The sequence below is a fragment of the Malaya genurostris genome, chromosome 1 (assembly GCF_030247185.1).
Source record: "Malaya genurostris strain Urasoe2022 chromosome 1, Malgen_1.1, whole genome shotgun sequence".
NCBI classification, from domain to species: Eukaryota; Metazoa; Arthropoda; class Insecta; order Diptera; family Culicidae; genus Malaya; species Malaya genurostris.
In genome coordinates, this window is record NC_080570.1 from 2463200 (window position 1) to 2486857 (window position 23658).

General features: G+C 37.9%; 1 protein-coding gene across 5 annotated transcripts in view; it reads right to left on the reverse strand.

Annotated features, from left to right (window-relative positions):
- Positions 1–23658, reverse strand: part of LOC131429539 (segmentation protein cap'n'collar) — a 120670-nt gene that overhangs the window by 69076 nt on the left and 27936 nt on the right. For 4 of the 5 annotated variants that reach the window (XM_058593746.1, XM_058593757.1, XM_058593737.1 and 1 more), the window contains 2 exons: positions 23153–23323; positions 22982–23054 (listed from right to left, as the gene is read on the reverse strand). In XM_058593746.1, the coding sequence (XP_058449729.1) occupies positions 22982–23054; positions 23153–23323 (244 nt within the window). Of the gene's footprint in view, positions 1–22981; positions 23055–23152; positions 23324–23448; position 23658 lie in introns of those variants that run through there. The other variant, XM_058593766.1, reaches the window with a different exon arrangement.

The following is a 23658-nucleotide window of genomic DNA, read 5'->3' on the forward strand; positions in this document are numbered from 1 at the left end:
TTGTAGGAAAAATGTGTGTTCAGAGGATTTTGCGACGGAAAAGTAGTTATATCTCGTACTGGCAAGAATTACGGATAGATGAAAAAAGACGAAACACTTTGAGGCGTTTAATATCATCCTGTTCACTTGACTTGACCAATACACGGCCAAATGCAGTGATAACTGAAGAGAACATATGTCTTTTACAGCAAAAGATAGTGTGTAGCATTTAAATGAAAAATTGCGATCATTGAAACAGTGCAAAAATATAAGTGGTTCTAAGTGACTGCCTTGAGATACAACGATGCTAGTGCGTGAGTCACTAACAATAGTTGATTTTCGACAAAATTCTTTACAAGCATTCAAGAAAAAGTAGTTCCCACAAGTTCGCATAATCCTTCTAAATAGAATCATCGACTTAGACTGGCTCAGAAAAAAACCGTCAATTAATTTATTGGTTGTAGACTAGAAAGTACGGTCGTTCATGAATCACTATTAATTTAATTGACATTTAGGATACTGATTCGATAAAAATATCAACCAGAATTGAGTGTGTAGTGTTTCATCATGGACTCAGATTGATTTCAGTATGTTAATACGAATCAAGCTGAAGTACGTACGACTATTTGGCTAAATTGTCCAACGAAACCATAGTAAATTTATTCTTCATAACCATTTTTCTGTGGGACTACTGTTCCCGGACTATTCATTATTTATGGCAGTCTATTCCCAACAACAACAACAAAATAAAAAGAACGGTTTCGCTTAATATGGAGAGGAACCAATTGCTGATAGAAGTCATGCACGTAGGAAACAACAAGATTAGTAAAACGGAAAGAACTGGTGGCAATCGGACGGGAAAAAGAACTCGGCACTATAGGGGTGAAAAAGAACTCGGCAGAAGAAAGCGACCGATGGAAGGGCAGAAGGGAGAAAAAAAGAAGAAGACGAAGCAGAATATTATACTGATACGGGAAAAAAGAAAAGAACACGCACAATGTGCCGCCATTGAGATGAAAAATGAACGCAAAATGAACTTGCACATTTTTCCTTCTCGTTCGGTTTTACTGGCAGGATGATGGAAAAGCCGCTGCTCGCAGGCGCGTGTGGAGTGAGTGCAATGCGGTATAATATCCCTATGTGAGTAGATTTGAAATTGCTTTAACTGGATGGATCTATTTCCTTTGCCCGGACGAGTCGAAAGCGGGTGCGCATGTTTCATTTTACCATTAACGAGCAGCGACATAGTATTAACGGTAATAGCATGTGGAAATATTGGACTAGAAAAACTTCTTGCGATGCCATCACATTTCACGAGACCCACTTGGGCACCACCGTTGTGTGTTGGGGAAATAAGCTCTATATATTTCCCCCTGTTCCATCCCATAAACCTATCACTCATAGAGAAGTAGAAACATTTATCATTCCGTCCACTTGCTTTTCCCTGATCTAAAATGCATTACGAAGAATGAAATCATTTTTTTGTTCCTTTCTGTCAGTTTCGATAAAAAAAAAATTAAATCCTAGCAAGCGAGCTTCCGGGATTCATCAGTTATTCACAAAGCATTCCAAAAATGTAGATGTCTTCTCCCGGATCCCAATTCCACATGCCAAACACCACCAAACAATCGGTCAGAGTAAACAGAATTATTATACCTGACTCGACGCCACCTGTAAACCTGTTACCCCTTTTCGAAGAGTACGATTATTGCGCACACGGAAGCTGCCACCAAATTCCGGAAAGTCATTTTAAAATGATAACTACTTTTCTGGGACGAGGAAAACTTCCGTCTCATGATTAGATGCTACTTTTCTGCCGTCATGCAAAACCAAGCAGTCCAGCCAGTCCAGTTCTATGCTCTAGAACCGGGCGAGGCACCGCAGCTTGTGTTGAACCCAAACCCAAATACACTGGTGGCGAAATGCAGCGTCATATGGTTAGTGGGTGAAATGAGCCCCGTGCAGTCGAAAATTCGGCTTACTGCGATCACCTTTGGGACGGTAGGTGTGAACTGCGTTTCTGACTTTTAGCCCTCTTGCTTCAACGTTTTTTTTTTGTTGTTTTCTTCACAATCATTCCATCCAAATTAGGAGTGCCTAATAGAATTATCCACGCGGTGATGACAGCTGATGACGAATGGAGGAGAAGGGCTTCCGAAACCATTTTCCAGGTACGTGACGTGTCAACCTAGGAAACCCGGTGACAGAGAAGAAACATAATAACGAAATGTGACCAATTTGCCGCTAGCATCGGAAAAATAATGAAGTCATCCCGGGAGTTGTTTGTTTATTCCCAAACCCTGGAAGCATGTCTTTTTTTTGAATGTCTTTTAATTACATTTCGAAAACAAAAAGCGATAGTTGTGATGAGTAGCTTGAGCAGTTCTCGGATGAACGCAAAGCAGCACAAAATTGAAGCGACGACACGACCTGCCACTCGACTATCAAAACTGTATCGCAAATTTAACTACCCCTCAGTAACTGATAATGTCAAAACGAAATCGCTTGAAAAAATGTTGGAACTGGCAACACAAATTGGGAAATTATTGATTTTGAATAACAGTTACCAGTAGCCTTGGTAACTACATAAGGAATGTAAACAAAAACAAGAGATTCTCACTTAAAACGAAACCACTGAGTGTAGTTGGTTCGGTGGCAGGTATTAAATTTATTATTTCAGGGAGTTTTGAGTCATTTTGGCTTATTTTTTATTTAATTTGTATCTTTTCTTTAATAAACTGGAACAATTTCGTCGCTGCCACGAAGAGGAAGGCTCTATTTATTTCATATTCGCAGCTAGAAAGTTGTATTGTCGGGTGGTACTGAAAGATTTGCCTATGGGTACACTTACAGCGCGAAACTGTGTTTGGATAGGGAATATTCCAACGAACTTGGAACTAAAAAAAATGCTAAAAAAAATTATTTTATGCAACTATCGTAAACAATGTTTTTTATTGAAAAAAGTTTACTCGTAGTTAAAGGACATATAAACGAAAATTAAAATAACATGATATTGAAAAAATCGTATGTCTTTTTCTAACAAAATCAGAATGAAAATCATTAATTAGTAGCAAAAGTTATTAAATCATGAAATAAAAATATGTATATTTTGAAAACAATTCAAGAATATCTTTCAGCCATTTTCACCCTGTACATAGATAAAAGTATTTCAAAGGTCTGTATGTTTTTGGTTTTCTCAAATTTTTCAAAATTTCCATCGAAAATTTTCTAAAACCACCCGCGCGCATGGTACTTGGACGATGGCCTTAACTGCAATTAGAAAAATTAAATTTAATAATAAAATTCAAGCACTCTCCTGCACTAAGCTTTATCATAATTTGCATCGATCATTATTCAAATTATTTACTTGCTCTCCGGAATTCACTAAATAACCGGAAAAGACACAAAAATTCATGTCGGTGGAATTATTGCACAACTATTTCAAACTGTTTGTTTATTTATTCTGGTGCTCCTTGGTAACTAGTTCATAGCAACTTAAACAGTGTTGCTCGAATAGTTAGTTTTTGTCATTTTCAAGGGGTCGCTATATTTATGGTAACTCGTAGTAAATCACTCACGAAAACTTTCTATTCCGAATTTTCTTCGGAGTGTCTGGTCGACGACACGACCTGCCACTCGTCTATCAAAACTGTATCGTAAATTTAACTACCCCTCAGTAACTGGAAATGTCAAATCGAAAACGCTAGTGAATTTTTTTAAACTGGCAGCACAAGTTGATATATTTATTGATTTTGAATAACAGTCACCATAACCTTGGTTACTGCATATCGAAGGCAAGATGAATGTAAACAAAATAAATTTCAGATCGGTTATTATATTACGGAACATTTTTAAGGATTTACCTGACTCGAGCGGAATGTAAAAATTGAGGAGTATGAGTTATGTCTTTTATAAAGCCAAGTTCAAAATTCAGGTCTTGACTTGAAACCGTTGTGTGAAAAGGAAGACTTGGAAATGATCGACAACGAGCTGAGCGAGGCTAGTGCTCTGCATAAAGTAAGGTAAAATGATTTCTTTGTGGAATTCCATTAGTAATCCTCGAATAGTGGCCAACAAGGTGAAATACTGTTTCCACTGCTGCGCAATCAACCGACACAAAAGAATTTTGACACCGGCATATTACACCGAATCCTACTGCCCAGAAAAGCTAGCAGTTGAAGTGTACGGATGAATCGCTGGAAGCAGATCATTGTCCTCGTTCGTTGGTTTCATCCATAGTTTCGATTAAATTCCGAAAATCGAGTTCATTTAAATGCATTTCTGCTTAATTTGGACAAAATTTAACACTAATAGAACTATTCCACCGCTTTCAAAACATGTTTATTTGTTTTGGGGTTCCTTGGTAACTAGTCCATAGCAACTTAAACAGTGTTGCTCGAGAAGATTATTTTTATCATTTACAAGGGGTCGCTAGATTTGTGGTAACTGGCGGTGAATCGTTAGCGAACAGTTTTAATGCTGATTTTTCTTCGGAGTGCCTGGTCGTGTCGTCGGTCTGGTCGTGTCGTCGATTGAAGTCTTCCAATGTGCAACCTGGCAGTCGGTCGTTTGTAAATTTTCAATCATAGCCACCCTGCTTGAGCAGCCCACGTGCGTTATTGGCAGGCCAACGGAAAAATTTTTCACTACACATTCAATCGATTTGGCTTCCAAAATTTTAAGAATGCGAAGTGTGTTATCGATTAATGTCAATATCGTTTGCTCTAAGAACTTTTTCTGAGCGAAAGAGTATTGTTTGTCTTGTAAACAAAAGAATAAGATTTCTACCAGGTACCAGAATTTGTACGCTGCGTAGGATCAAAAGAGACGGCATATATCGCGAGGTGCTACACTGCAAGCATCGCATTTGATCGCCACCAAGAGCAAAAGCACTGTACCTGGGGTCAGGTACAGCAAGTGCAGTGGTGTTCACAACGACGGCAGAGCAACTGAGATAGCAGTAAACGACAGAAGACTGCCAATTGGAAACAGCAAAAGACTGCCAATTGGAAATCGTTGGAAGAGCTTCACGTCGTTCTTCACGATAAAGGAACAGAGACATCAGCTACAAGGTAGATTTAATTTAATTTATTTTTTATTTCTTATATCTGAAATTTTACTAAACATAAGTTTTTATTTTGGTATTATTAATTTACAAAAAAAATTTAATGTAATGGATGATCTCATGGAAGATCATCCGAATCCGATTCCGGATACTAGTAAAAGTTTAAATACTCCGAGGGCTAAACATTATCCACAGGGTACCACTGGGCCATGGATAGTCTATCTTCGAAAAAAAGAAAAGATTTTAAACTTGATGCAAATTACAAAGGATTTGACATCACATTTCTCTGAAGTTAAAGAAATCTGTAAGGTTAATAGAGATAAAATTCGAGTTGTAGTTAACGACTTGAAACAGGCAAACGATATTGTAACCTGTAAATTATTTGCTATTGAATATCGAGTTTACATTCCATCGAAGGAGGTAGAAATTGACGGTGTTGTGACTGAAGCAAGTCTGACAGCAGATGATTTACTTAAAAATGGAGTTGGCCGTTTTAAAAACTTCATGCTTGAGGGAGTTAAGATACTCGAGTGCAAACAATTGTACTCAGCATCTATTGTCGATGGAAAAAAGTCTTATCGTCCCTCAGATTCGTTTCGCGTAACATTTGCCGGATCTGCATTGCCTAGCCATGTCTATATCGATAAAATTCGTCTTCCTGTTCGGCTTTTCGTACCGCATGTTATGAATTGCACGAACTGTAAAAAATTCGGACATACAGCTACTTACTGTAGTAATAAGTCCAAATGTATCAAATGTCAAGGGCCTCATAAGGATAATCTTTGCGATAAAGATGTTGAAAAATGTGTTTATTGTGGGGAAAGCCCTCATGATGATCTTTCAGTGTGCGCTGCATTTAAGCTGCGTAAAGACAAAATGAAGCTTTCTTTAAAAGCACGGTCTAAGCGCACATATGCAGAAATGCTCAAAACGGTCATACATGTCTCCCCTTTGGAAACCGAAAACGGTTTTTCAAATCTTGCGGAGCCAGAGGAATCTGACTCTGACGGAAATAGTGAAGATACCTCGTTTGTCACTCCTCAAGGGTCTGTTAAGAGGAGATTAACAAACCACAAAATACCAAAAAAGACACCTAAAATTATACCTTCAAAAAAAGATCCCCGTGTTAAAGCTAAAAAGCCAAATTTAAAACCAAAAACTGTGCCTCCTGGTTTGTCAAATTCACAAACCAATCCAGGAACTAGCTCAAGAAAAGACAATAATCCAGTGGGCTCCATTTCACATTCACCAACAGGATTACTGAAATTTTCGGAAATTGTAGAATGGATTTTCGCTGCATTCAATATTTCTGAACCTCTAAAGACCATCATAACAGCATTCCTTCCAATAGCTAGAACTTTTTTGAAACAGTTATCAGCTCAATGGCCAGCTCTTTCAGGTTTTGTATCATTTGATGGATAATTTATCATCCGCCGCAAATGATTCAATCACTGTCCTGCAGTGGAATTGTCGAAGCATCATGCCAAAACTTGATTCATTTAAAGTTTTGTTGCATAGTCAAAAATGTGATGTATTTGCTTTGTGCGAAACATGGCTTACATCAAACATAGCCTTAAATTTTAATGACTTTAACATTATACGTCTCGACAGAGACTCCCCGTATGGTGGAGTGCTTTTAGGAATTAAGAAATGTTATTCCTTTTATAGATTAAACATTCCTTCGACTTCTAGCATAGAAGTTGTTGCTTGTCAAATAAACATTAAAGGAAAGGACATTTGCATTGCTTCGGTATATATTCCTCCAAGAGCTCAAGTTGGACAACGACAGCTTAATGAAATTATCGAAGCCCTTCCTGCTCCACGTTTGATTTTAGGAGATTTCAATTCGCACGGAATGATGTGGGGTTCCGTTTACAATGATAGCAGATCATCTCTAATATATAATATTTGCGACAATTTTAGCATGACGGTACTAAATATGGGTAGCATGACACGGATCCCAAGACCTCCTGCACGTCCAAGTGCATTAGATTTATCTCTTTGTTCGACTTCAATTCGACTAGATTGCACCTGGAAAGTATTTCCTGATTTACATGGTAGCGATCATTTACCAATCATCATCTCAATTAGGAGTAACAAAGGCATTGCTAATTCAGTTAATATTCCATATGATTTGACAAAAAATATTGACTGGATTAAATACCAAAGTAATATTTCAAGTGTCTTAACTTCAATGGAAGAGCTTCCCCCACTTGAAGAATATGACTTCCTCGTTTGTTCGATTCTGGAGGCCGCAGAACAAGCCCAAACCAAACGATTTCTTGGTCCATCGTCTAACAGAAGACCTCCAAATCCTTGGTGGGACAAAGAGTGCTCAGATGCTAAACACGCGAAACAAAATGCTTTCAAGACGTTTTTAAAACGAGGAGGAGGAACTCCTCAGAATTTTGAAAAATTCTTGGTTTTAGAAACCAAGTACAAGAACATACTTCGGGTTAAGAAATGCAGCTATTGGAGACATTTTGTGGAAGGTTTGTCAAGAGAAACCTCAATGAGCACTCTTTGGAATACGGCCAGACGAATGAGGAATCGTAACGTAGGAAATGAGAGTGAGGAGTACTCGAATCGATGGATATTTGATTTTGCGAGGAAAGTTTGTCCAGATTCCGTTCCTACGCATAGCATTGTTAGGGAGTCTTCTTCAAATGATGATTCCATTGATAGCCCCTTTTCAATGATGGAATTTTCCATAGCACTCATGTCTTGTAACAATAACGCTCCTGGATTGGACAGAATTAAATTCAACTTGGTGAAGAATCTGCCCGACCTCGCAAAAAGACGTTTGTTGGAATTGTTCAACAAGTTTCTTGAGCAAAATATTGTTCCACCTGACTGGAGACAAGTGAAAGTTATCGCCATTCAAAAGCCGGGGAAACCAGCTTCCAATCACAACTCATATAGACCCATTGCGATGTTGTCCTGCATCAGAAAATTGTTCGAAAAAATTATTCTACGACGTCTCGACACTTGGGTCGAGACGAACGGTTTGTTGTCAGATACTCAGTTTGGCTTCCGTAGAAATAAAGGGACGAATGATTGCCTTGCATTACTTTCGTCTGACATCCAAATTGCCTTCGCTCAAAAGCAACAAATGGCATCTGTATTTTTAGACATTAAAGGAGCATTTGATTCAGTTTCCATTGATGTTCTTTCAGACAAGCTTCACCAAAATGGACTCCCAGCGGTTATAAATAATTATTTGCACAACCTTTTGTCAGAGAAACGCATGCATTTTTCACATGGCGATTTGGCAACAATCAGAATTAGCTACATGGGTCTCCCGCAAGGCTCATGCCTCAGTCCGCTCCTCTATAATTTTTACGTGAATGACATTGACAGCTGTCTAGTAACCCCATGTACACTAAGACAATTGGCAGATGATGGCGTGGTTTCAGTTACTGGATCCAAAGCTATTGATCTGCAAAAACCATTGCAAGATACCTTAGATAAATTGTCCGTTTGGGCTGTTCATCTTGGTATCGAATTCTCTGCGGAGAAAACAGAGCTGGTCGTCTTTTCAAAAAAGCATGATCCCGCGCAACTTCAGCTTCATATGATGGGAAGAATAATCGAACAGGTTTTGACTTTCAAATACCTCGGGGTGTGGTTTGATTCCAAATGCACGTGGGGAGGACACATTAGGTATCTGATAACGAAATGCCAACAAAGAGTAAATTTTCTTCGAACAATAACAGGGTCTTGGTGGGGTGCTCATCCGCAAGATCTAATAAAATTGTATCAGACAACGATACTTTCAGTGATGGAATATGGATGCGTTTGTTTTCGTTCCGCTGCAAATTCTCATATTATCAAACTTGAGCGAATTCAGTACCGTTGTTTGCGAATTGCTTTAGGCTGCATGCATTCGACACATACAATGAGTCTTGAAGTTCTGGCGGGAGTTCTTCCATTAAAAGATCGATTTTGGGAGCTTTCATCACGCCTGCTAATAAGATGTGATGTGCTGAATCCCATGGTAATTAATAATTTCGAACGACTAGTCGAGCTTCGATCTCAAACAAAATTCATGACAGTATATTTTAACCATATGTCACAGGAAATCAACCCTTCAAGATATATTCCTATCCGTGTCAGCCTCCTAAATGTACCTGACTCAACTTTATTTTTCGACACATCCATGCAGCGCGAAGTGCGTGGAATCCCGGACCACCTACGCTCTATGGAAATCCCAAAAATATTTTCAAGTAAGTTCAGGCATATTAACTCTGAGAAAATGTTTTACACGGACGGATCGCGAATGGAAGAAGCGACAGGGTTTGGTATGTTCAACAATAATGTTTCGGCCTCATTCAAGCTTCAAGAACCTGCATCTGTTTATATAGCAGAGTTAGCAGCAGTTCATTATAGCTTGAATGTAATCGTCACATTATCTCCAAACCATTATTTCCTCTTCACAGATAGTCTGAGTGCAATTGAAGCCATTCGCTCAAACGCTGCTGGCAAAAATGAACCGTTTTTCTTGGGTAAAATAAAACAGTGTCTGAACGACATATTGAATAATAATTATCTAATCACAATAGTTTGGGTTCCGGCTCATTGCTCCATTCCAGGCAATGAAAGAGCCGATATTTTAGCCAAACGTGGTGCTATTGAGGGTGAAATTTATGAGAGACCGATTGCTTTCAACGAATTCTATAGCGCGTCTCGCCAAAGAACACTTGCCAGCTGGCAAGCTTCTTGGGATAAAGATGATCTGGGTCGGTGGATGCACTCAATTATTCCTAAAATATCGACAAAGGCATGGTTCAGGGGACTGGATGTGAGTAGAGATTTCATTCGTGTGATGTCCAGACTCATGTCCAATCACTACACGTTAGATGCACATCTCCTTCGAATTGGACTTTCCGAGACTAATCATTGTGCTTGCGGCGAAGGTTACCGCGATATTGACCATGTTGTTTGGACATGCGTGGAGTTTCGTGATGTCAGATCTCAACTAATAAATTCCTTGCGTACCCAAGGTAGACTATCCAATGTCCCAGTTCGCGACATTCTTGCTTGTCGTGACCTTCCATACATGAAACTTCTTTATCATTTCATTAAATCCATTGGAGTTCCAATTTAAATTTTATTTTATGTTAGACTGTTTTCTCTTCCATGAGTTCAACCAATAGCCAACTATAGGATATTGAATATAAGTGGTGAACTGATACAAACAATCCTGAAATAGTTATAAGATCATGTACAAAATAAATGTATTTTATTTAATGTAATTTAAAATAGCAACTCGCTTGATAAAAACAGTGTTTAGATTAACTAATGAGTACCAACATACTAATATGATATTCGAAATGTATTAGGTTTAAACTACTATGTATTGTGGATGCCACGGCGAAGAAAAACTTATGTATATTGCCTATGAAATAAACGTATTTATGAAAAAAAAAAAAAAAAGAATAAGATTCGGAAAATGGTAATGTTTTACCTAAAATGGAACAGAGCGAGAACTCGCAGTAAAAAAACAGAAAAATCGATTGTAATCGAGCACTGCTATGAAAAAAAAACTTATCCCAAATAAAATTGAAATTAGTGAAGCAAAAAGTAAGTGTTTAGGTTGTTCAAGATTATCAAACGGCTTAATGAAAAATTATTTGAAATGGTGTTGGAATTTGCATTGGAAATTTAGACGAGGTAAAATAGCTTGTACACCGTTATGAATGAAGAAAAGTAAGTCAAATTAATCTACAAGACACTGCCGAAAGCAAAGCTTAACACTGTAAAGCGTGTTGAGGATGGTGCGGAATTCGGACAAGTAAAGTTTTTGAAAAATTTTATGATTTGGCAAGCGATTTCCCAGTGTGGTATAAAATCATCATTTTATTCACGACTGCGAATATGAACACAAAAATGTACCCAGAATGATTGACTTAAGAAATTAATTCTGACACTTATCTGAAAACATAAAGCAAAACCTTGGTATTACATTCCTTTTGTGGAATTTGAGCTGCTGTTTCAACAGACTTCGCAGCCGACTCATAACGCACTGAACTATTGCATGGCTGTTGGCACTAAGAATTCTTGCGGTCGGGACTCGAACATGCGACAGCATACCAACTCGGGATCATAAAACATAAAAGTCCAAAATGTTTTTGGCTTAATTTGGCATCCTGCTACTACGCACGTACCACCTTGGAGCGATATCAACAACACAAAGTCATCAATCGGTGGATCCTTCTAAGCGCCCACGAAAAAAAATCTGCTGCAAAATTTTGGGCTTCGATGAGAGAAAAGTGGCGGACGAAGGATAGAAGAACGACTGACCAACAAGTTAACCCCTTAACGCTCGAGGGAAATATGTTTCCCTTCTATGAAAATCGTTATAGATTCTTCAATTACTATTAAATCGATGTTTTTTTACTGAATATTAAAGAAAACTTTTTTTCCAAGGCGACAAATGTGTTTCTGAACGAATAAGTAAAAAGAACTATCAATCTTTATTGTCATTTAGGGGTTTGGTACCTCATGTGTACCGTTTTGTGCTAAAGTGCACATGACTAGTTTTCATTTTTTTTTACGTGTCGCATTCAGCTCATCAGTGCGTCAGCAGTTTATGTTGAACTGCTAACGCCACCTAACGGTTCAACATAAACCGCTGAGCAGACGTAAAGTATTTGCTACTTACAAATCACTTATTGGCACCGAAATGCCATGTCTATCCTGACGTGCCGAAAGAACAAAACAAATTGACGACATACTGGCCGCCAACAGATTGTAGTCATTTAGGGGTTTCGGCACGTCAGGATAGACATGGCACTTCGGTGCCAATAAGTGATTTGTAAGTAGCAAATACTTTACGTCTGCTCAGCGGTTTATGTTGAACCGTTAGGTGGCGTTAGTAGTTCAACATAAACTGCTGACGCACTGATGAGCTGAATGCGAAACGTTAAAAAAAATGAAATCTTTATTGTACTGAAAAAGTTAAACATACTTGAGAAAAGCAATTTCGGCTGTACTCGTACTGTAGTGAAATTTGTGTGGAAAACGTCTACGTCAAATTACATGTAGATATCTATTTTCTTCAAACAACGATAATTCCTATAATAACAAATATTTCTATTATTCTCTTGACGAGTATAGAATTGTATTTTTTTCTGGAACTAGATTCAAATGCAATTTATTCGAACATAAACCTGCACAGCTATTTACTTACATTTACATATGACAACTGTCAAATACCGCTTCTATAATTGAGATTCTAGAGTTTCGCAAAAGATGGCGCCACAAATATATTTTTTATATATTTAGAATCCAACTATACAATTCCAGAAATTGACGGCAGAAAAGGTGGCGAGATCTGGATCGACTTGTTCCGATTTCGACAAAACTTTATGTACAAACCATTAATTTTGTATGGCAAATCATTATTTTGCTCAGCTAGGGGACCATCAGAGATTATCGGGTTTCGGTTATTTGTACCCGAAATCCGACCCGAACCCAACCCGACGAGCGTTGGTCGGGTTCGGGTACAGAAAAGATATGTTTGTCGGGTTCGGGTCGGGTCGGGATTTCTTGCATTCGGTATAGACCACGTGGGACTATCTTGGTGTCGTGCATGTTCAGTTTAGTTGTCAACGTAGGAAGATTTACGGTTTTGTCTTATGCTTAAATTACCGTAATGTTTCCTTGCTTCTGAGTCATTCCCACAAAATTGCGACATTTGGACTTGACTTCAAAAGTTTTACGAAATGTCTTGTCAAGTTATTTCTCTGTAAGAGAATGCTCGGCTTAGGTATTCGAGAGCATTTTATGAATTTTAGCGGATTTTTTTTTCAATAATAAGCAAAACTTACCGCAAATATCGAGGAGTCTATGCAAAAACGGAACGCATGAAAACCGCACATCCCGCATATAGTGAGATATGATCACGTACTCCAAACAGCAGCAAACCGTGTTTGTTTCAGTTCTACAATTATACATTTTACAGTTTAACTTTTCATTATAAATTTATCGTAAGCTTTGATACTTCACTGTAAAAATTTACATTCCATATATTGAGTCTAAAAGTGAATTCCCAGTTTCTATTTCTGTAAAATTGGAGCTTTTCTAATAAACTACTGAGCGAGAATATCACGTCTCTTGAGCCCAAGAAGCTATCGAGCTAATAGTCTATTCTCCAGCCTAAGGTGAAGCGAATACTGGCAAGAACGTTCTTCAAACTAAGTGTAGTCGGATGGTGTCAAATCTGAACTATTTAACGGATGAAGCAAGTTTTCCAATGCAATCTTATCTAAATAGTCATCTAGAGGTAAGGTTACAATAAACCGGTTTGTACTTAGCGCACATGGCTGATTTTGTTTTTACGTTTTGTCACTGTAACTCTACGTCTACTTAGCGGTTTAAGTTCAACTGCACAATGGCGTTCACTGATGAGTCGAAGACGAAAAGTAACAAAAATCTATATCGAGCATAGTCAGGATGAAGAATTGCAGGACCGTATCTTTTTTTGTTTGTTTCAATTATAGAGGTTTTAATCTTAAGGTTTTTTGAAGGAATTCCAATGCATTTGGGTGCAGAGAAATGCGTTTTTGTGCCAAGTGCTATAATAAGACTAACTCTACTCCATCAGACACATTCCCTGAATTAGTAAAACAATCAATCCACGCTTTAAAAAATTGCGGTTTTCCGGAACTCCTTTCATTTCTTATGTAAAAATCATCACTTTTAAGGGGCGGGTAGGGTCTAACACTTTTGAAAAATGATCTGGAAGTTATGGACCTTTATTAATGGCTATCTAATTCTGCGAAGAAGCAAGAGCTCGGCACACAGGTCCAAGATTTCTACTTCGATTGACTTAAAAACTTGACATTCTTGAAATGTTTCATTATAATAAATTATAAAAGAAAAAATATGATTTTTTGGAAATGTTAGAGCCTGGAGTAATAAATTGTTTCCATTGATTTCATAGACAAAAAACTTTAAACGCATTTTTCTCGAAATCAGGATTTGAAAGTCCGTGTCCATCGTCATTCAAAAACTACTGCACCAATTTTTTTCAAATTTTGCACACACTTTCTACATGTAAAAAACCAGACCCCAACGTTTTCCTTTTCGTTGTTTGTTACTTTGGGGAGGTTTCACAGCTACAAAATGGCGTATTTTTTGCGATAAAACGTAGTTTTCACTCTGAGCAACCACAAAAAAAATTTAAAAAAAATCAAACAGAAACGTTGGGGTCTAAAAAAAACTTCTACTCTTACTATGCTTCGTTCATTTGTTCACTTCTGATTAGTCTGCGCTGGGATACAGTGGACACCGCAAATCATGATTTTTAAGAAGCGTCCTCAAACAAGACCTCTTCACCGACTTATTTCCCAATATTTTTCAAAGAAAAAATTACAAAATGTTGTTCGAATGATGCTTTTTATCATACAAAACATTGGGATTTATTTTGTTGAACGATAATTTTGGAAAAAATAGCAAAAATGATGATTTCATCGTTTAGTAAAAGTTAAGTATTTTCCTGCTTCAAGAAAAATTACCTGAATTTAAAGAATGTAAAAAGATTTTTAAATTGGATAAATCGAAACAGTCATGCATGTTGGATGCAAGAGTTTTCCACTTTCCGTTAAGTTATCAACAATGTGGAAACAATTCTTTTAATCATTTCCGTAAACTTTTTGGTCAAAACTCATAGAAATTGTGGCCGTGGATTATTTTAAAAATGACACTTCAAATAATGACTAACAGCTCTAATAAAGTGCAATATTTGCTACAGTTTAAAATGATCGTTATGACCGCAATCGATTTTCTGCAAGATCGATTGATAGAAGCTCGATTTTTTTTTCAAATTGGCAATCGGAAGCGACTGTTATTGAAGTGGGGGATCACAGCAACCTCATTTTGTTCTGATCAATAACAGCGTAACAACACACACACGAGAGCACCTACGGCCTCCTACGATTAAATAGAAGACATTTTCATATTTTTCGCATGTAGGCCACAAACGGAAATTTATCAAAACCGTCGCAGTAGCCCCCCCCCCCCTTTGAGCTTCAAGAAACGAAGTTTCAACACATTTTCTTCGGCCAATCGCACCAATGGTCTATATAATCGCGAAATGTTAAGAACCGGAGGCACCCTTCCTCGGAATGGCTTGGCTTATTGATGAAACTCGACGAAATCTAATTTCTCCCTTTTTTTGGAACGGAGGCAAGCCGGAGTTTCTACACCCATGTTTGTGTTCCCATCGGACCGCGGTCCGACAATCCCCGAAACCGAGCACCCCGGCGTGTGACGTTGATAGATGGTTTCAGCGGCGGATCGCCTATCGGACGACCAGGCTGATGATGAATAGATGGTTGGGGGTCGCCGACCGGAGGGGGGGGGGGGGGGGGCTCTGCTCGAGGTTGGATAGAAAACTCATTAACCATTATCATCGCGGGCAATCCACGGCACGCGGTGCGGCAGCACTCGGATCGGATCGGCTCGGTTCGGTTCTGCAGTGTTGTTATTATTTAGAAGTAGAAGAAAAAATTCCAAACAACAGAAAAAAAAATGAGAAGCAAAACCACCAACCAGCAGCGAAACATGGCTGAGAATTATTAGCGATGTAGTGTAACAGTTTTTCATGATGGGGGCGATATCATCTTTTATTTTTTTCTTCTTCTTCTACCTCATCCACCTCGTTGTTGGTGCCCATGTTTGGGTTTATGCCATCATCGGTTTCACAGCCGCGCCAGGTACACGATAAGCATCTTAACATTATGCTTTTTTCGCCTCTTTCCTCCGTCTCATTTTACCCAAAAGACACCAAAATCAAGATACGAAGCAAAAATGAATAATTAGTGTGTGTGGCTCGACGGATTTAGGTTTTTTCTTTTATTTTATTTTTTGTTCGAAAATGGTTTAGCCTCGTAATTTGTAAAACAAAGGATTACCGAAGCGGGGCGAAAAGGTGATGTTGTTCCCAGTGACGGCGAATGTTGAAGGGAGACTTTTCATCACCAAGGTATTAGTTTTGAATGGAGTGAAATATTGCCCTCAATTCATTTGCATTTGACGAAAAAATCAAAGATCCCGAGTGGCTTCCTTGTGCAAATCCGAATATCAATTTCATAATTCTTTCGAGTGGTGGTCGAACGCGTCACAGCCGTCAGTATGAAATCCGAAGAAATTTCAACATGTTTTGATGTCTTCAAGAATAAACTTGAAGGCTGGGAGGCGAAGGAGAAAATATCTTGCGGACATGAGGCCGGGTGAAATATTCCGAGAAGAGCAGCCCAGCAGCGGCTTGTCTTAATTGCATGTCTTGAAAGGCGAAGGAAAGCGGCGAGATATCACAGTTTTGTGTACACACACACATAGCATTTATACGCACATGGAGAACTAAAACCGAGCATAAAATGTGAAATAACCTCGTCATGATTTGATTATTTTTCAAATGCGGGGAAACTTTTGCCCCCCATAATTCATCATCGCCATTGCGGCACGCCGGCAGATCCGCTTGGCGGTTCGGGTTCGGGTAACAGCGTGCACTGATTGGTTCTTTGAGTATGGACGGAGGCGGCGCACAGAAAAAGACACGTTAGAGGGGTTAGGATCGATATGTGTTTGGCTCAGGGTTCGAGTGGTTGGCAGTTGATGTCACGCGGTGAAGTTTTGATTGGATCACAGAAGGATATATGGGAAAGTTTGCCTCAGCTATGGAACAAACGGTCGTTCGATTATTCCGTGAAAAGGTTTAATATCTGCTCACAATGGGATACTAATAACTAATGAATCCCCAGCAGCGGTTGTTGTGCCGTGAGCAAAAGCACGCATTCGAGATTCGGTTGATTCGACGATTTATTGAACAGTATCGCGTTTATCAATCTGATTATGGTTCGAAAGCGGCTGATAAAGTTGAGAATAACATCAACCACAGCTGAAATGTCATCATTTTGTTGACGCTGTGGCCAGCTCGTAATTGTCGACAATATTGAAAACCGGAAAATAATCGTACCCAAAGTACGAGTAACTATTTGTGATGTGTCTCGATTATTCTACTACAAATTTCTTTTATAGTAATAATCAATCCCACAAATCCGACAGTACTTGGTCTGATTTGTTTTCGTCAGAAAAATCCGTCACATGTGAGGAAATCCAGAAGAGTTTTTTATATCAATTTGTACTGACCAAAACTGTCCTCTATGCATAACACTCGACTCATGGCGTCAACTGTCATTTCAGTTCTTTTCAAAAATATTATAGAAATTATTAAAATGAACGATTTCTTCCTGTCTTGAAAATCTTTTCGGTTGATGGCAAAGCTAACTCACTTCGGCTGCATTTACTGGTTCCCGGTTTGCAGTTTCAAAAGTCCCAGAAAAGAGTAGGCTGTTACTTCTGTGTTTAGCCTTGGCAACGCTAAGTGTTGCCCGGTGGATTTGACGTTTCCATCATAAAGTTTGATATTTTTAACCTGAGCTCTATTCGTTTTGTTTACAGTGAGAGGGAAAACTTTTCCTCAGCAAAAAATGGTATTGAATCATGAACATTTTCGTGCAATGATTTATTTCGATTTTCGTCTAGGTTTATCAAGATAAAAGTGCTTCAAACAACTTAGTTCGACTTTTGGCAGTGTAGCACCATCCTATGCGACTGTGAAAAAACCGGTATAACGAATATAGTCGTCAACCAAAATCAATTGTTTTGCCAAAAAATTTCGAAACAAAGAGTATAACAGAAGAAGCGAGCAGCAAGAAGGGACCGGAAATTGTATTCGCGTCTTTTGCAATATCCGAATGCATGCGTTTTGATGGACGATGAGACTTATGTAAAGAAGGACTCAAAAACCCTTCCAGGTTCACAAAACTTCACTGTCGTCGGATGTGAGCGATGCGGACAGGTCGATTCAAGTGGAGAAATTCGGTCGAAAGGTACTGGTATGGCAAGCAATATGTTCGTGTGGTTTGAAGTCAACAATTTTTTTACACTACCAGAACTATAAATGCCAAAATCTATCGATCTGAGTAACTCCAGAAGAGATAACTACCTTTATATAAGAAGCATAGTACACCTCCGCTGTTTTGACTGGATTCAGCGTGCAAAAACCACTCTCAATTGGCAATTGCGGAAAAGGGTATAAATTTCGTTGAGAAAAATGTCAATCCACCAATCTGCCCTCTGCTTCGACCCATCGAACGTTACTGGGCAATCGTTAAGAGGGTCTTCAAGAAGACTGATTAGGAAGCTGGGAACATGCAGGAGTTCAAGAAAATTTGGACTCAAGCGTCCAAAAAATGCGATGCAACACTTGTCCGGAACGTGATGTAGAGCGTTCGGTCAAAAGTTCGAAAATTCGTGAAGGAATAACTTAAATTTCATCCGGTTTTCATTATGCTCAAGTTTACCTCGTACAATAAAGGATCAATTTTTAGTTTGAATTAAATATCGTTTTTTATCATAATTTGAAAGAAAAAATTGTGGATAGCTTATTTTCGATACACTCCTTATTTGAGCACCCAAAACGTCGAATTGATGGGCCACCCGCCGTATAGTCCTGACTTGGCACCTAACGACTGCCATTTGTTCCCTTCCGTGAAGAATAAACTACGTGGAAAGCGATTCAATACTGCTGAAGAAAAGTTCAAAACCATGTTTCGGGGCTACCTCAAGAGTGGAAAAATGTTATGAAAATTGGTTCAAGCGTGTGTTAAAGTGTATTAACAATTTGAAAAACACTAAAACGTAGTAGATTTAATTTAACTTTGCAGTCGATTAGAAGCGACCATTTAATTTTAGCCGGATTCATGATTTCCGTAAATGAAAGTTCTAGAGAACAATTAGAAATTGAGACCGTGTTCTTAGATGTTTAAACCGATCACCATAAAATCAAAAATTCAAATGAAGGTTACACATTAATGGGTTTTTGTTGAATCCAGGTTACTGAGGTTCAGAGAAAAATATTTACTTCTACTTGTTCAAAGTCTTCGACAAGGTTCCTCACCGTTTTGTCTGTTATTTAGATGATTGAAGAAGAATTACATATTTTAATTGTAAATAATGAATCTACTCTACCCCCAGGTATTTTTTCCGTCTCTCGACTCTTGAGTCGATTTTTAAGGGGGAGACACAAAAACGATTAACTAAGTTTGCAATGGCCTTATTTGAGTTTATTCTGCAATGAAATGACAGCAAGCAGTATAATAATTTCAGTATAGTTCAAATTAGGATGCCAATATGGTAGGTCATCTCTAATTTCGTAATGCTCGAAAGTTTAAAAACATAAAAAAAAGTCCCGATGTAAAATTTGAGCTAAATCGGATATGGGTAAGTGGTGCCGCCCTGCGGTTAAAATTTGTGAATGTTCGATCCTGAAAAATCACCGTAGAGAAATCGAAGAACTGTTTTCGATACCAAATTTCTTAGAATTGCATGAAACGTCGAGATCTGAGAAATTTGACATAAAAAAATAATTTCTTTTTCAGACCTCAAAAATCCCAGTCGATTTAAATTTTTTTTTGTCAAGATGACACTAGATCTCGACGATTCATGATATTCTAAGACATTTTTCATTAAAAAAGATTATGCTTCATCTTTTTTTTTATTCAATAATATAACATATTTTTAGGCACACTTAATGAAAATGTGCACCTAGCATAAATTTGGGGGTAAAAAAATATTTTTTCCCTTTCAAATTATCATCGATATCGGAAATCTCATGGCTTTTCTATCCGTAGAATCATATTCTATTGTTTGAATGACTATTTTTCATCAGAAACTGAAGCTCGTAAAAGGCTTAAAAATTATTGCAGCAATAACTTTTTCACTTTTAAACTCAAACTAATCATTCTTACAAATACAAATAGACGTTTTTTAATTTGGGTTTTATTTCTTCTAAATTCTTAATTTTAAAGAATATATTCGATTTTTTCAGTTTTTTTAAGAATGCTCAATCGATTTTCTATAACTTCTTCTTCGACGCCTTTTTTGTTGTAATTAACAATTTCAATTGTCATTCCTGAGTCGAATTGGTTTGTTATATTGAAGACATGGGCAAAGTTTTTATTTTTAATCAGAGTTTCATGATATTCTAAGAAATTTTTCGATATCGGAAATCTTATGGCTTTTCCTGAGTAAAAAACCATTCGGCCTTCTTTAAGTCTGATTAGTGAAGTAGTCAAATGTTAGGAACCCGATAAAATAATTTTCGGCTCGGGATATTTACGCTTATCCCTCACACTAGAAGAATATTTAGTATTTGGGAGCGAAACATTTCTAAAACTAAATGTCAAATTAAAAACAATCTAAATTATGCAATTTAAAGATTGAACGTTTACTGGAATGAGTGATGGAGTCGCTCTTTTTTTTTTGCCCAACGTCAAAACAAACATTCAATACTAAGTTTATCGAAGGCTTCGGCATCGAAAAACGAAATCGTTCTTATCGCTGAATGACATTCACCATTCCAATGCGCTGGTGAACAGATAAATTTCTTCAAAAGCGATTTGCAATAACATCTGAACTTTTCGTGGAAGAGGATATAAATGCATTTCAAGTGAAATAACCAGAAACTCTCTGTTGGTTATTTTTTTTTTACATTTTTATTTCCAAATATCCCAACGTGTTTTTCTTCTGTGAGAAACCCTTCTACAATTACTCTGTTCCTAACTGATCAAAATCACATTTGTAGTTAACTGACTTGTTATGCTGCTTTGATCCCCTTCCAATAACATTCAGAATTTCAAATTAAGCAATAATTATAAACCCGAGAGAAACATCCATTTATTGAACAATTAGTGTACCTTTTTCTACCAGGTGTGCCAGTTAATAATGTGGGATTTTTCCAAGAGATGCCCATGCAAACAGAAATCATTGCTGTTTTGTCAATTGTAACTTAATGGCCCTTATTACCGTTCTCACTTCCACTTTCACATTCACTTCACTTACATGTCACTTCACTTGATTTTACCTATTACCAGTATCACGCATACTGAAGTGATCATTGTAGTGGAAAAAACTCATTTTTTCAACAAAATGTTAGTGGCGTGATGTTCATAATGACATCAAGTTCATCCAAATAATTACTTTTGCCTTTGAAGCGACTTCCGTACTGAGGACCTACATTCACTTCACTTGATTTCCATTGTGAAGTGATACCCATAATAAGGATCACAGTCACTTCACTCGGTGTAGTGACACCGGTAATAAGGGCCAGTGTCATGCACATTTCGTGAGGTGCACATGTCAAAATTCTTGCCAAATGAAGAGCTTTTGCGGGAATTGTGGAATTGTTGGATCATTACTTTGTTTCACCCCAATGCTGTTGAAGTTTACGGGGAACATGTTTTATCGGTCGCGATTTTTTAACATTGTTTTAAACGATTTTGAAGTGAAAATTTCAGTATGAATAACAAAACACGCACAGGTCATTCCCAAAAACTTGAAAATGCCGAATTGCAAGGATTGTTAAACTAAGACAAGACCCAAAACCAAAAACAAGTGGCAGAATGTTTAAACGAGACGGAAAAGATCCAGAAGGTGAGAAAATGGGTTCCTAATAAGCTGAATGAAAGACAACCAAAAGCAAAGAGCGAAATTTTGCTTTCCCCATGTGGAATCAAGAGTTTTTTCTCCGAGGTAGTGAAAAAAGATGAGAAATGAATTTATTCTGAGTATTCCAAGCGCAGCAAATCATGGGTCGACTCTGGCCAATCATCGACATTACAGCAAAACCTAATCGCTTCAGAGAGAAAACGGTACTGGGCATTTGTAGGACCAAAGAGGTGTCTTGAGGCTACGAGTTTCTCAAACCATGTGATACTATAAATACTAATATCGCAGCCGACAGCAAATAAATCAAGCATTGGTTGATAAACGAGCAGAATACCCCAAAATTGCATAAGACAAAATACTTCTAGGGACCCGATTGAATGGAAAAATTTACCAAATATGGCGAAAACACTATTTGTTAACTTTTTTCCTTAAACCAAACAAAAACCACATCATCAAATTAAATTGTTTAGAATTGACTTGGTCTGATCGAGCAAATTACTTTACTTTTGCTTAGCGGATTGTGTTAATCTGCGAGGTGGCATTAGCAATCCAACATAATCTGCTAATGTTAGAGCTTAAGCAGTGTGCCTTAATATTATATTATATTATTGAATAAAAAAAAATAATCTGCTAATGCACTGATGAGCTGGAGGCGGTACCCATGACATACTTAACCCTAAATGGAAATTATTTAGGTTTAACATATGATAAAAATCTCACTTTCATGTGATAAATATATCAAAAGTTTATATCCTGATATGACTGGAGTTCTAAGCTCTTGCTTAAGAACAATTTCTCACTTCATAAACAAATATTCAGACCACAACTCACCATTAAATGTAATAACACATAGAATAATAGGTAAATTTCGACAACAATCGATGCTAATCGAGTCTCTTCTCGTCCACAGATATTCATACTTAATGATTTTTCTTGAAACAAAAATCACAGAATTGCGTAAGCAAATGATGGCCCAATACCAGTTACACCAATTAATGTGCTGAATGTGAATCATGGCATTATACTAGGCATTGCCGATATCGATACGGCAATAGATTATTTAAAACATCAGATTAAAGTTCACTTTTTGCTATCTTCGACAACAATCTTCAACTGTCCATTGGTTTGAAGAACGTTCGTGGATTACATTGTCAACGTTCCTGTTATGAAATTCATAGCTAAGAATCTACGAAAAAGAAATGAAACAACCTTTCTGGGGAATTTTCTAAGATTTTAGCGAAATCTTCGTAACCAAATAATTAGCTATTTGAGAGTCTTCAATTGTTCAAAACTTCCGTAAATTTTACATCACTGAAAACATCTCGAAGCCCGGCTGTACCCAATTCTGTTTCAACATCTTATTACGCAAAATTGCATGCAAGTCTGTACTAACACACACAGAAACTATCTCGTACTTACCCGTCTCGGTATCAACTGTGTACGACAGTCCAGCCCATGGATCTTCTTCAGCTTCCTGCTTATCATCTTTCCTCTACAATCCAATTACACCGAGAAAAAAACAAGAAGAACAAGGGGAAAAAGTGTCTCAGACTATATTTCACAACAACATGGCCTCGGTCGTCGTCTCACCTTATCTTCACCATCCTTGATCTCCAACAGCACTTTGAGTTTCTCCAGATCATCGGAGCTGTTGGCGCCTCCCTTGGCTGTACCACTTCCGGCTGCCACTGCGGTCGGAGCCGTCAAGGTGAAACCCAAATCTACGTCCTGCTTCCAAAGCACCTCGATCAGATCCATTTCCTGAAACGAACAAAACAAACAAAGTTACAAATTAAATATCGTCGTTTGATGATCAGCAAACAAGGCTACGATGAGAGCCGACAATCGACCGTGCGGCTCTCTTTGGGACCGAAGTAACTGCGAACCTCTTGACTTGGACGCATTTGTCCCACTGACGATTTACTCCCGATGTAATGTGACTTCAGAAAACTCTCCCAAATTATTATCGGAATCGAATTACACTACAACGAACAGTTTAATCAGATAATAAAATCCAGAATGCGAATATTTCCTTTTTCGTCCACAACACGTCCACGACACGTGAATTGCGAAACACTATTATTAGTCGTAGTCGG